At 30.7% G+C, this 15041-nt stretch overlaps 1 protein-coding gene across 2 annotated transcripts in view; it reads right to left on the reverse strand.

Annotated features, from left to right (window-relative positions):
- The window catches only part of LOC143251172 (RING finger protein 17-like), a 105044-nt gene that overhangs the window by 73795 nt on the left and 16208 nt on the right, over positions 1–15041 (reverse strand). For both annotated transcript variants that reach the window (XM_076502574.1, XM_076502575.1), the window contains exons 6-9: positions 6689–6747; positions 5296–5443; positions 4811–4891; positions 2085–2185 (exon numbers count right to left, since the gene is read on the reverse strand). In XM_076502574.1, coding sequence (XP_076358689.1) covers positions 2085–2185; positions 4811–4891; positions 5296–5443; positions 6689–6747 — 389 coding nt within the window. The remainder of the gene's footprint in view (positions 1–2084; positions 2186–4810; positions 4892–5295; positions 5444–6688; positions 6748–15041) is intronic.

The following is a 15041-nucleotide window of genomic DNA, read 5'->3' on the forward strand; positions in this document are numbered from 1 at the left end:
TAAGTTATTAAGGTCAAATCTTTTCATGAGAGGTTCTTCTGGACATGCATTGAGGAAATACATATATGTGTAAACCAAAGGAATAAGAAGTTCTGATGAAGCCATGGTTCCTACATGCTAAAAAAACCCTCTTGCAATATGAGTAGGATAGACATAAACCTTGGTAACTAGAAGTTACATAGCTTGCAGGCAGATATGAGGAGGATCATCACACCTGAGAAATGAGTTGAAAAACTTCTAGATGAATAAGATGTTAAGTAGGAGTGAGGAAAATCTGGAAATGTTGATGAACACTGCATCCTCAAGATGTACACAGATGGAATTAGGAAGAGGGTATGAAACATGAGAGCTGAGTGAAGGAGGAAAAGAACTGAAAAGAAAGTCCACAGGTAAAAAGTAGAATAAAACCAGCATCAAAAGAAGCTCAAACCATGATAACTGAGCACCCACAGAACACAATTTGATTTAATCATCACCAATGAATTTGATGAGTCTGATGCTGGATAGAAAACAAAAGTTGGGAAGTGGGAGTTAAAAAATGGGAAACTAGGGACCATGTTGGGGTACAATGATGGGGGTTGGGTTTGGAACAGTGTGGAAAGGACAAAATTAAGGGTTGATGGCAGGCAGTCTCAGCCATTGACTCAATCAAATCAGGAATACCTCCAAAATTTCAATGCAAAGAAAGAGACCAGGTAAAAATCTCATAGAAGAGAAGAAATAAGTCAAACTTGGGATGGGAGAGTATCCCCTACACAACAATTCCCATTACCTAAGAGCTGAGTAAACAGGGAAATGGTAGAAGTAGAATAGACCAAAGTGGAGAAGTGAAGGAAACAAGAATATCCTACAAATTTCTCTGGGCATGGTAAAGTGCCTCATACTTGAGGTATACAAAGATGAGGTAAAGAAGATCAGGTGAAGGCACGAGTATGGGGCAATGAAGGGCAAAACTAATGTCAAATAGTATACCTTTCCCCATCCCAGAACAGGTAAAGGCAATCCTAAATGATATGGGAATTGCAAAAGGGAATTCAGAATAAATAAAATTTAAGATATAAGAATCAGTTACATGAAAAAGGAGAGGCTAGATGTTGCAGGAACATAACTGGTCAAGGAAAAAGTATACAACATTGGTTAGGGTTAGGAGTAAGTAGCTGGGAAAAATAATAATAATATGACAACAGGAAAAGAGAAAAAATAGAGAATACCTGTGAAAATAAGTCCTGATAATGCAAGAAGTTTTAAGGTTTTTCTTCAATGAAGAAAGAAGTTATAAAAGCATAAGTAGGAAAAAAAACAAATCTGTCCTCTTCATTCTCCCTTGAAATACGAGGGGAACATCTGAAGAAGGTACTGAATCTGAAGATACTGGTTGCATAAGGGAACCCACCACACCACACAATGGCTGTCTGGTCATCCCTAGTAAATGTGCTTCCATATGACACAGTTATCATTATCTTGTGTGAGGAAATTATCTACTTACACAAGTGGAAGATATTAAATGAGCTAATGTGTTCACAGTTTGTAAAAAAAAAAAGAAAAAAAAAAGGAAAATAAGTTCCTTCAACGTCACAAGTCTCTTTAAAATGAAAATCAAAACATGTGCAGTGTGTTCAGTACCAAAGAATAGAATAAAGATTCATTAGTGCAAAAGCATAAAAAAAGCTAGTGAACAAGGAGGTGTCTCATCTTCCTACTGGTAGAGGGCTTTTTGCTGCACAATAACATATTTTTGCAATACTACTACTAACGAAAAATATTTAGAGATTAGGTGGTAGTTGCAAAACTACTAGTGGAATGCAAATCTTTGAGGTAGATACAAAGAAAAGATAGTGTGAAGTGGCGAGCATCATCTTGAAACATGAAATTCTGCCTCAGTCTGTCACAACCAATAACTTTAACCAGTCAAACACTGAGTTGAATGTACTTGTCACGTGACATTTCTTTCAGATGTGACTGTACTGTAGTGTTGTTAATTTTCATACAACAGTGGAAGATCAATATTAACATATTTGCATTTTGCACCTGTTTTGTTCAGTTTCCAAAATCATTTCAAATAATATACATCCTGGTGTACTCACCTGAGCTGCAATAAACCATGAATTATGTGAAACCGTGAATGAACTTCCTTGACAAGAAGAGATGTATCGATTTTTTCTTCTGGAATTAGCTCTGACAGTTTCTGAAAAAAAAAAAAAAAAAGGACAGTCAGATATGTCTTCTCCACACTTATGTTCAGAACCTTAAAAATATGCACTTATGATTGTGATGTTAAAGTTGAGTTAAATTTAGAGGATATTAACCCAAAATTATTGACATATTATATCATAAACATGTCAATAACACTATATTACAAAATTTTTACTTTTTCCTGTTCCTGAGCAGAAAGTGTTATTTTCCAATTGCTTATGCCTAAAGTAAGTGGAAATGACCTATTTTTCTTTTCAAACTTTGCTTTTGTGACCTGGGAACATATAACAAAAACATGATGGGAGACTATATTTGGGGTCTGATATGTGAAAGTGATTTGCATTAAGGTCGCAAATCTCTAAAAACTACTCACTTCTAAACATCTTTGTTCATTTTTGTATAACTTTAGTATAAATACATGTAAATCATGATTCATATGTTGTTTTATTCAGAACTTATGTAAATGAAAATGTGCAAATTTGCCTGTTTTTACATAGAAAATAGGTTAATTTCTAAATTTAATTATCCAGGTCACAAAAGTAAAGTTTAAAGGGAATAATGGCCATTCTCTGTACTTTTACAACATAAGCAATTAAGAAATAACACATACTATCCAGGTACAAAACTTGTGTTACATAGTGTAATTTAAGTATGTTAACATTTACAAAATTAGGAAGAAAACAAAGTAGATAACATGAGAGTTTGTTTACCACATGTTCAAAGTTTGTCAATGAAAATGGATAAGATAATGAAAAATACATAGAATGAACATTTTCTTCACAAAATAGAAGAAATTTATAAATGTGGAATTCATAAATACTTTACATTTGTGGAGAAATTTACATTGGCTAAATATTTAGAAATTTAAAATGCAGTAGACAAAAATAAAGTGAATGAATTTCTATTGACAGAACATGTGGTACAAACAACTCATTCTATACACTGGAATGACAGTAAGTTAGTAAAGCAGATAAAACTTAAAATAGAACAAATATAAAAGAAAATACAGAAATTGAAAAAAAGGCAAAGATTTTGTATCACATAAGGAAGTTGGTCCAGGTATGAAAGTAATAAAGTACTGGACAGATGTGTTATAACTTAGAATAGTTTCAATCCAGATGGTGTAATATGCAAATGATTTTGTGGGTATACAAGTCCCAATATTACTTCTGAAGATGGTGTTGTTACTAACATCAAAACATGCAAGTCTGGCAAGTCCTGTTTTTAATAATTGTTTGTTGTGTAAGATTTTAATGTTGTATTGCATTTATTTGTAAATAACTATGAGATTAAGACATAAATTCTGGATTTACAACAGATTTTTGATGTGGTAAGATATGAAAGCTGAGGATACACCTTGGCTCAGTGAGATTTTGTAATTAATTCTGTTATTTGTTTATCTCTGTTTAAAAATTAAAATCTTTAATAGCTCATAATCTTTTTAGGATAGTTTCACACAATGTAAGGAACATCACTTCTGACATCTTACAAAAACTATTTTTTTAAAGTAAATAACAGAGTAAACATCCAAATTTCTAAGAGTCTCCAGACTAGATTAAAATTGTAATTTCTTGTGATTTTTATGTGCTTGTCAGGAAAAATTGCAGCTGTCTTCAAATCACGAGGCACAACTCTTACAGTTGTTAACATAGAATGTAAATAGACCCAAATGTGATAACCAAACTATTATTTTGTTTAATTTTTTTTATAAATAAAGCAGATTATTAAACTGGAGGTTTTTTATAAATAAAGCAAATTATTAAACTGGAGGTTTTTTATAAATAAAGCAGTTTATTAAACTGGAGGTTTTTTTATAAATAAAGCAGATTATTAAACTGGAGGTTTTTTTTATAAATAAAGCAGTTTATTAAACTGGAGGTTTTTTTATAAATAAAGCAGATTATTAAACTGGAGGTTTTTTATAAATAAAGCAGATTATTGAACTGGAGGTTTTTTTATAAATAAAGCAGATTATTAAACTGGAGGTTTTTTTATAAATAAAGCAGATTATTGAACTGGAGGTTTTTTTATAAATAAAGCAGATTATTAAACTGGAGGTTTTTTAATAAATAAAGCAGATTATTTAACTGGAGATTTTTTTATAAATAAAGCAGATTATTAAACTGGAGGTTTTTAATAAATAAAGCAGATTATTAAACTGGAGGTTTTTTATAAATAAAGCAGATTATCACTCTGGAGGTTTTTTATAAATAAAGCAGATTATCACTCTGGAGGATTTTTATAAATAAAGCAGATTATCACTCTGGAGGTTTTTTATAAATAAAGCAGATTATTAAACTGGAGGTTTTTTTATTGAAACTAAAATTTCAGGTCTTTTTAAACTATAACTTAAAAACAGTTATTTTCCATGATTTCTAGTAGTGAAACTTTTATAATTTGTTTTCATGAAGTTCAAGGACCTCTGCTAACCCTTATATATTAACTGTAGTATTTTTATCTTAGACAGTAAAATTATTGACTGAGGATTATTACTATGAAAGTTAGTGACAAAAACTATTTCTTTATAAAAGAAATGAATGCTGTAGTCTTTTCCCTAATAACTTCAAGCTAACAGAAATAACTGCATGGTAAAATAGCAGTTAAAAATGTGCATTACCTTCTCTGTTAACTTCAGGCGATAGCAAAACTTCTGACCTTCCATAATCGAGCATTGTAGATTATCAGTACAAGACTGGTTCTATAAAAAAAATATATCTTATACCATGCAGGCAATAGTATAGATTCAAGATTAAAGTACATTGTAATAATAATAATTATAATAGTAGGTGGAACTCAAGTACCTCCAACACAAAATAGTAGTAGAATAAACTGGGAAGGAATCTGTAAAAATTCATTATGTTGTTTTAGGTATAATAAATATAAAAACACATTACAAATGAGAATTCTAGTTGTTAATTTTTTCTATTTACAAGTAAACTCACTACCATGACAAAAACTGCATTTAAAATGTCTATCTGTCCTGATCTCTCTTTAACACAAGATCACAAAGTATGAAAATGTGCAGAAAATAGAGCTAGTAGTCTTCTTTGAAGAGAGTAAATTCACACAAATATATCTTTATGTAACTGAATGAATCTCTACCTTATCTACCAAAGAGATGATGTTGTGTCCTTTATGATCTCCCATGACAACACAATAGCTGCAAACAACTTGGCCATCATCTTCACAGTAGAATTCAACAGAACGACTGTCATGTTCAGCACAACCACTCTGAATTATACTTCGATATCTAAAACACAAACACCTAACTTAAAGCAAGCACAACTGATCTATTTTTACAACATATTTTCTCTAAAAATAATGCTCTACAACAATATAAGATTAAAGGCTATAAAAATTATGCTTTGCCTGAGAAATAACAACTCTATAAGGAGTAATTTACATTAAATTTCACACTTCTTGAAGGGGTGGTAAAAACAATTAGGTAAAAAGAGATACGCAGAGAGCAAATACTCCAATTCTCATACTAAGAGATTGCAGGATATTTTTTTAACTACTGTCTTATAAAATTAAGAATTTAAACTTATATAACATATAAATTATTTACTCTATTTTGATGTCAAGTTTACTGTATACCATAATATAAAGTAATTCAATTAAGTTTTGAATGTAACTCGGTGAAATTTTATTACATGCACATAAAAGAGTATCTCTAAAGAAACACACAATTACATAAGTGTAATTACTGTGACATTAATGATGAAAAGTACCTAACTTTATGGTCCACAATAATTTTGCCTACAGCATGTAGTTTTCTGTTACACAGGTTTTGTGTGATACTAGAAAAAGAAAGCTTTTGACTATCTTGGATTTTTCAAGCCTGCCACTTACTTCAGTCCAAAGAAATGTGCAACTGAACTAATGAGTATGCCCTACGTCTGGGCTATTTAACTTACTGTTTATCTTTTTAAAACTGTAAATGTGATTTCAATGTACTTTTTCTTACATATGAGAGACTGAACATGGAACCACAGTTTACACATAAAGCCCTTCTTCTATGATTCTTGAACAGCTACCATAGTTATCAATAGACAATAACTCTGGAGGAGAATGTAAGAACTTATGAGTTATTTGATGACCATTTAATGTAACCCAAGGATGTACTGGCAAATTGAAGCAGTTTTTTTTTCTTTCTTTCTCAAAATTCCAGAACAAAAACCACTTAAACAAATTAAAGTTTTATAGTCATGTGTGAGCCACATGATAAAGTAGATAGGCAGACAACAGTAAATGTTGAGAGCTCATGGCTACTCTTATCTGCTCAAACGGCTATTACAGGGTAAGCATACCAGTGACTAGGCCATTCATGCCTGGCCCCGAGCTAAAGCAAAACCAAAAAAAAGCCAAGTCACAACAAAGACAACCTATTGAATTAGAACAGATACACTTATTATTTGAGAAGGTAAATATATGCACATATCTTTATGATATATACACACATATCATCTGATATTTATTTTAAAAATGAACTTACCCCTCAACATACAAAGGTTTTCCTTCATGTTTTTTCATCAACTTGGATCCCCTGTGAATCTGAAACATGGTATGAAAATTCCCTTTGAGTTGCAATATAGCTTGGATAACCTCAGGAACATTCAACAGAATTTCTAAGGCTTTGATTAAACAATTATTGCTTTTCCATAATTAAACAGCTTAGGTATTCTGCAGAATGTCTGTCAATTAACTTATAAATAGTTACTTAACTTTCTATTGATACAACTTTCAAATATTAATTTTACATATAAACAGCATTTTTACTAAGTTACCAGATTTTGGAAGAAATCAAAATGAACTTTGCATCTGTACATTATTTCTTGTCTTAGTTCTAATTTTCCATAATACAATTAACGTTAGTAAAAAACAGAAAAAGAAACTCAAATCTTACAATATTTTAACATCTTGAAGAGCTATACACATTGTTTTCTGAAACATTTGAACATACTGTAATTTTGTTTAGTATTCTTTAAGTAACCCAACGTTTATACGTATACTTTAGTTCATGTGCATTAAGAAACGTACAATGAATTAGCATATTCTAAAATGCATACTGATAGTTTCTTAGGATTGTTAACTAAATACATTTTTCAACTATATGAACAAAATCCTACACAAAGTTAGTTATTGTTGGGCATGATTTACATCTCTAAAATTACTAACTTGTTTTTATAATTTCCACTTTTGGTAAGCCTAAAATATTTCATTACATTCACTACTTTTGTACTTTTTCTGTTACAATATTCAAAGAATCAAGCCAAAATATTTAACAAAATAAATAAATCTTTACGTATGGTAAATAGAAGACCCCATCTATAATAGTGTGATTAGCTGCAATACTCTTTCTTAATTATTATGTACAATGTGTACGTTATCAGAAGCATTGTATGATCTCATAAGCTACCGATGTGCAAATATTGTATGTTTTACTCTCCCATAGCTTTGTCTTGTCTACAGTTTTCTATGTTTCTCCACATACTGCACATGTAAAAATTTTAGCCAGGAATGTTACTTTTTGTAAATTAACCATTCAAAAACTTAATATACTGTTTCTTGGATAGCTATATTGCACCCTTCTTGACCTTGTGTATGGGGCATACTTTTAGGGGGGAGGAGGACTTTCACATGAAACAAAGATACTTTTACCTTACAGAGTATGTTTTCTAATTAATCAGCAACAGAAAGAAGGTACCTCATAATTGCAAGTTTTGGTACTTTTCTGAAAGACTGGTTTTAATATTTGAGGATAGCAGAAGTTATTTTTGTCCTGAAGACACCAAAACTTGCTGCTGATATTCTGTCCATGAATTTCTCTTTTATTCATCCCCTCCTCTTCATTAACTTCTTTTAAATATCACAACTCATTCTGTTTACCGACATTATATCATGAGAACAATCAGCCATTCTTCAGGTTTCTTTGTTAAATAAAATATTTATGTTATTTAAACTTCAAAATCATCTCAGGTCTCTTTAAATCCATTTCCAACAAATCACTGTACTTTTCCTTTTCACACACATCACAAATGTCACGTTTTTGTGAATAAACACTACTGTTTACTCTAGCAGTTGCAAACAGAGATGTGGATGTTAATAACCTATCAAAGCCTATTTGTAAAGTAGGTTTATTTCAAACCAGTTGGTAAATCAGTAACGTTTCTTTTGAGTAGTACCAGTGAAAAAGGATTCACAATAAAAAAGACACAAGTCAAATGATCATGTGGTTTATGAAGTGAAATGTGCTTTTCTTGAGTTTTTTTTTTTTAAATATACATGATTGCATAACAAGTATTTTACTGAAACTAAAAGATAAAAATCACAAACTGATGACATGGCCGAGGCAAATAAAAAAAACTTCCTTGACAATATTTATTTACACTACATGAAAATGTTATAAAAATATTATTATTATTACATTCAACATTCATTAAATAAAATAAACCTGAGAGTTTCTAGCTCACCAGTTTGACAACCTGAAAGGCACGACTGTGAATAAAAAATCTCAGAGGAGAGAACGTCACTTTAAAGCAAACAGTGAAACTGTTACTAAACCAGATTAGTTGAAATGAGAATGGCTGATGCAGTAGGTAACAAGGGTTGATAAAATTGCTGGGGTGGAAGCTAGTAAAGAAGAGGGAGTGAATAAAACTTTAATGAAAATTGCAAAAGCTATGATGCTTGGGGATAATAGTTTAGGAAAGTGACTCCCTAAGCCTTGATCTGGTGGTACACCATCTATTATAGTAACCTTTGTACACTTCAATACTAAAAAACAAACATGTTATGTATGTAGAAAACAAGCTGGGATTATGATTGTGCTTGGCTATTCACTCCATCAGAGAATATCTGTTAATGAAAACACCATGCACAACAGGTATAAGCTGTTGTTTTAATGTAATTTAACAAAAAACAAAATAGTTGTTGTTAAAATTCTTATGATCGTAAGCAACACAAATCAAACATTAATATGTGCAATTAAAAGTTACATTTTTAACATTATGACTTAATCTTCTCTTTTGAGCAGAGTTAATGATTGTAAATATGTTTCAAAAGGAATTCATAGATTTCTACATTTCCTATTTATATCATACAAGAAATTATAATAAAATAATCACATGATAAACTATGTAGTACATTTGGTCAGTCAATGGAAAAATCTGAGTACAATGTCCCCTATGGAAAAGGTGTGTGTATGTGTTCTTATAGCAAAGCCACATCAGGCTATCTGCTGAGTCCACCAAGGGGAATCGAACCCCTGATTCTAGCATTGTAAATCTGTAGACCTACCACTGTAACAGCAGGAGACCCCGTGGAAATGACCCCATTACACCAACCCCTAGAACAAGGTATTTGCAAGAGTTGGGCAAACAGAAACTTTTAATAAAGCAGCAAGCCTGTCCTCATTTCATTTATCATAATGAGATACATTTGCTGCATGCAGGTTAGAAATGAACAAATGTATAAAATATTTTGTTTATAGAACTCATCTTTGTACTGCATTTCATGCACACATAACACATCTTAATATATTTTGTATCAAGTAAAATAAAATTGGAATTTTGTAATAGATTTACATTTGTTCAATTGCAGATATATTACAAAGTAATGTCAACAGCCAGAAATTCTTCAAGAACACTTCATATTTTTTTGTTTCTAATTTAATCTCAGAATGACTTGTATAACCAATACAAAATTATTTTTCAACATCCATTCTATAAGCAATAACAACTGTGACACTAGAAGCGAGTAAGTGAATTAATATCCCAGCTGCTGACCTGATGAAATTGTGCTAAAATAACTCATGAAGAAAACTCATGCCAATGGTAATTTGTATTACAAACAAGTTGTTTCAGCTGTATTCAAGTGTAAATTAATATTAAAGTTATTAACTCTATAAATCCAGAAGGTGCTTTAGCTGCATCTGGATGCATATTTTACTGAAGGAAATCATTTTTACTGCAGGGTTTTTACAGCACTGTTTACTGGAAGCATTATGTTCATTTAATATAAAAACAAGTGGTATACATTAGATTTTAAGGAACTTTCAACTTGTCATTTCAATAATAGATAAACATGTTCCCATTTAGAATATTACAAGAAAAGAGATTACAATTAGAACTAGGCCAGAGATAATTCCAACTATTTTAAATTCTATTAAAACCAGATATTAAATGTACTACTTATGTCCAACAAACAAAATGCAGGTTTTTTTTAAAAATACTCTAGTGAAAAGATTGACATTAAATATATTTTTAAAAAACATTAAAATGAGTATTCAACAAATAATTAAACTAAAACAAAACTTGAAAAACTACTTTATTATCAATATATTTAAAATTGAACATGAGTTAATACATACCAAGATAAAGTTTATTTACATAATACACAATTAATTATTACTCATACAATTTTGTAGTTCTAAGAATGTTTACTTTTGTAACATGGGGAAAAAACATATGCATTATCATCAGAAAATTTAAGCCATTGGATATCAAAGTTTTCCTCACAATGTTAAAGATGAATGAATATTATTAAATTCTATTTCTACTAATGAAGTGCCAAATTTGATTAATGCATGGATATGCCAGGAAATAGAACGTGCAGGTTTGCATCCTAGCTTGTGAATCAAAACAGCCCCAGTTGCAAATGACATTCTTCTTTGCTTAGCATAACACTTGAATAAATCTCTTGTGTCTTATCTTCTAGATGTCCCACAACAGAGCTGATCATTTCTTGCAAATTCTGCCAAACAGCACTTAAAGTACTTTCACTCTTTTGACATATATATATATATATATATATATATATATATATATATGTACACCTTGCAGTAGTCTGTTCATGATGTTTGAAAGTCAATACCTGCAGCCTAGCACATTAGACTAGCATTGAGCCAGTTATAAATTCCCCCAATACACACTTGGTGCCAAGGACTGACCAATGTGACAATTTTAACTTGTATATTGTTTTAATATTATAACTTTCCATACAGTAAGTTTATCTTCATTTAAGTTGGCAGACTTTTAGTAAACATCACAAGTCATTTCTACATAAATCAGTTTAATTATATTTTCACAAAAGATTCATCCATAAATATACTGAGTATTTTTTTATCTTTTCCAAGTGCAAAATGCTTTTCATGTTAAGATTCAAAATACTTTTCTTCATCCCAAAAATCTCAAATGTTGGCTGCATAATCTCTAAAACCTCCTGTTATTTTCTCTACTTTAATTTTATACAAAGTTGGTCAATTTGACCAACCTCGTAACTATAAAAGAACAAAAAAGAGATAGAATGACTTCAAATTATAACAAGAAACAATATTTGTTTAAACTAATTAGCTTTAAACATCTATTTATAACTAAATTTTATTATTTTATTGCCATTTCAATCATTTCTAACTACTAGCACTATTTGCACCATTATAAGTTATAAATCACATGGGGAATGTGTGGTTCACATTATGCTATAAAATTATACTACCCATGAGATACTCCAAGCTTTTCACATTCATGCCATGTGAAAATCTTTTATTGTATTAATATTTATTTTAGTTAGCCTTAACTAACTTGAAGTGTTTTCTATTTTTACATTTTAGTTACTTTTATAATGATAAATAAAGAATACACATGAAAAACAAGAAATAAAGTGCTTATCTGGGCTTTCTACTTTTTTTATGTTTACTGTATATTATACATAATCCTACTTTTTTTTTTATTACACTAAGGGTAGTAGTGCACTGAATAATTTTTATTTGATTAAATAATGTACCAAAAAACATTAAATAATAGCATTCAAAAAGCAGACATTGCATCTCATAACTATTACAATTTTTCTGGCTTTCTATATGATAAGAGATGTTACAAGTTGATGCATTTCTCATGGGAATCAAGTTTGCACTGAGAGAATATACGACTTTTCTGTACAGAAAACTGCATAATTTAATGTGTCATTTGATAGATGAAGAATTGGCTTTCTATTGATTATGCATAATATAGTAATAAATATGAGACAGAACTGTTGACAAATCCTAAAAGAGAGGACAAAGTGTGCGTACAGCAAAGGGGGTCTGATTTTCTATTTGATGGTCTGTAACCAAACAAAAATGAAGGCTATGAAAAATTACATTTTACCTGAGCAATGACAACATTATAATAAAACTTTACTTGAAATATCACATTTCTTGAAGTGGTGGCAAATAAATTAAAGAAACAGTGCCTAAAGACAAAATGTCAACCTCCTCTCACTAGGCAAAATTCAGAATCCTTTTTTTTAAATGGTCTTATAAAATTATAAACTTAAAACTTATACACTATTAAATAAAGGATCATTAGTTACAATTTTATGCTGTAATATCTGGTATAAGATTAACAAACACAAAGTAGTTAATTAAATTTTAAATGGAACTCACTAAAAACCTTGTGACATGCAGAATAAAGGGCAACTGTGGCAAGAGTGGTAATTTTGGACATTTTCTCCTACAAAAAGCCAAGTAGGCCACATTGTGAGGAGTATGATGAGGTTTCATACACACAAAAACTAACAAATTAATTTGAAAAACAATTTGTATTAACCTTGTTCAGTTGTAATGAAGTCACTTCCCCTGGTTAATCAATAGTTGTAATTTTTTTGTGACAGCTAAGGTGTTTGGTATTTCTTGCAGTTTTGAAGTTTTACTCTATACATCAGTAACTATTTTGTTTCTGAAATGCCAGGTATGGTAGAATGAAATATTAAGGTCTGAAGCTGAATGAAAGTGTCATTATAATAAAAACATATCATTTACCTCTTCATTAGTGGATGTCCTTACAAAAAGTTAAGGCTTTTAGTACTGGATCTAGTTACCATAATGTGTTAAAATGATGAAGATTAAAATGATGCTATGCAATATCTGCTAACTACTAATGAAATGCAACATTAATTAGCAGTTTTTGTTAATTAAATCCATCAGACTATTTAGTCCTCTGAATTCACAAGGCCACAGGTCTTTCAGTCATATCCAACAGGTTTGATCATGATCTTGTCTGTGTGAACTATATAAAACTTGCTTAGTATCAGAATATCACAGTCAGGTATTCTGAAGATAACCAAAGTAATTATTTGTATTCAAATCAGGTTGTCCTTATATTATATCCAATTATACACCCAAGTCTTTGTTATCTTTTTTTTTCAAATACTCTATTGTAGTGTCAGAGATTTATAATAAATTATTAAAATATTTTGATGTTGGCAAAACTGCCTGTGGTGACTTCTTACTTCTACAACATCTAATACAATCTTTTATTACTATTCCTGTGTCATTCAGAATTTGTTAATCTAATTGTGGATCTACCATTAGAACACTTTTATTCATTATCTATACAAATGGTTCAGTAAATACTTGTCTATTTAACATTAGGCTGTTTGGTGATAGCAATTTGTTTATGAGCAAAAGGAATTTAAGTGTTTTCAACTAGTAGTTAACCATAAAATAGTAAACATAAATGGATGTTAGCAAAATAACTTTGAAATGATCTTAGAAAAATTAAGTATATGATTTTGTCAAAGAAAGAAAAGAAAAAAGTTTATATTTCATGTGTATGTTAACTTAAGTTAATGAAAGTTTAGTTAAAATTAAACAACTTGTATGTGAATGGCTGTCTGCAGGATCTAACTTCTTAATGCTCATAAAGAAATATATTCATTTTATGTATTAACCTACACAAGACATCAAGTAGATTTCAGTTAGAATTAATCACCAAAGTGTGGTTGGACTACATGACCACTTGATATTTTTATCAATTTGCATGTAAAATAAATGATGTTAATCGTTACATTCATCTTGTAGCTTTTTATACACGTAAGTATAAATGTTAATGTGGAAATAAAGTAGCTGTGTGCAGATATAACCTTGGATTAGATACAGGTGCATAAACAGTTTTGAAAAATTCTTTGACAGATTGTTTAGGCAGAGTATTCATGATGAACCTTTGTGACGGCAACTGCCTGTTATGGAGACGCAAGTATGGAGGACGACGTTTCGAACGTCTTCCACCTTTCATATTCGAATGAGCATGTGTGTACTTTTGCATGCGTGTGTAAGGTACTGTTGGTCTTTTAAGTGTTCTGGTGGATTGTGGAGAGCGTGTTATGACTGGTTGGATTATCACTGTTTCTGATTGGAGGAGACATTTCCTGTAGATTCAACCAATGACAGCCACAGGTTACTTAACTATAATACAGAACCTCTGTTTAGTGAAGGTTTAATAGTGTTAATATAAAATGATTCTTTGATTTTTATTGTCTTCCAGAATTCCTCTGTGTCAATGATAGATATTGTTGCATACTGCAATGTTTCAGTGAAAAAACTCAAATGCAGAGCCACGAAATTCAACATAGAATTCCAGTGGAAATCCTACAATACCTTAAAGTCCATCATGGTAAAAAACAAACAGCGACCTACTAAAGAGAATCTCAAAAATGTTATATCTATGAAATTCCGTGTTCCTGCAACAATACATACATTGGAGAAATGGGAAGAAAACTCACGACAAGAATAAAAGAACATAAAGATAGTACAAGACTCTTGAAAACACTAAATTCAGTCATTACAAAGCATGCCATGTCGACTGGACATAGAATAAACTGGGAGAAAACTATAATCATTGACACAGAGAAATTCTGGAAGACAAGAAAAATCAATGAATCATTTTATATTAACACTATTAAACCTTCACTAAACAGAGATTCCAGATTACAGGTGAGTAATCTGTGGCTACCATTGGTTGACTCTTCAGGAAATCTCTCCTCCAATCAGAAACAGTGATAATACAACCAATCATACACACTCTCCACAA

The sequence above is a fragment of the Tachypleus tridentatus genome, chromosome 5 (assembly GCF_004210375.1).
Source record: "Tachypleus tridentatus isolate NWPU-2018 chromosome 5, ASM421037v1, whole genome shotgun sequence".
Lineage (NCBI taxonomy): Eukaryota > Metazoa > Arthropoda > Merostomata > Xiphosura > Limulidae > Tachypleus > Tachypleus tridentatus.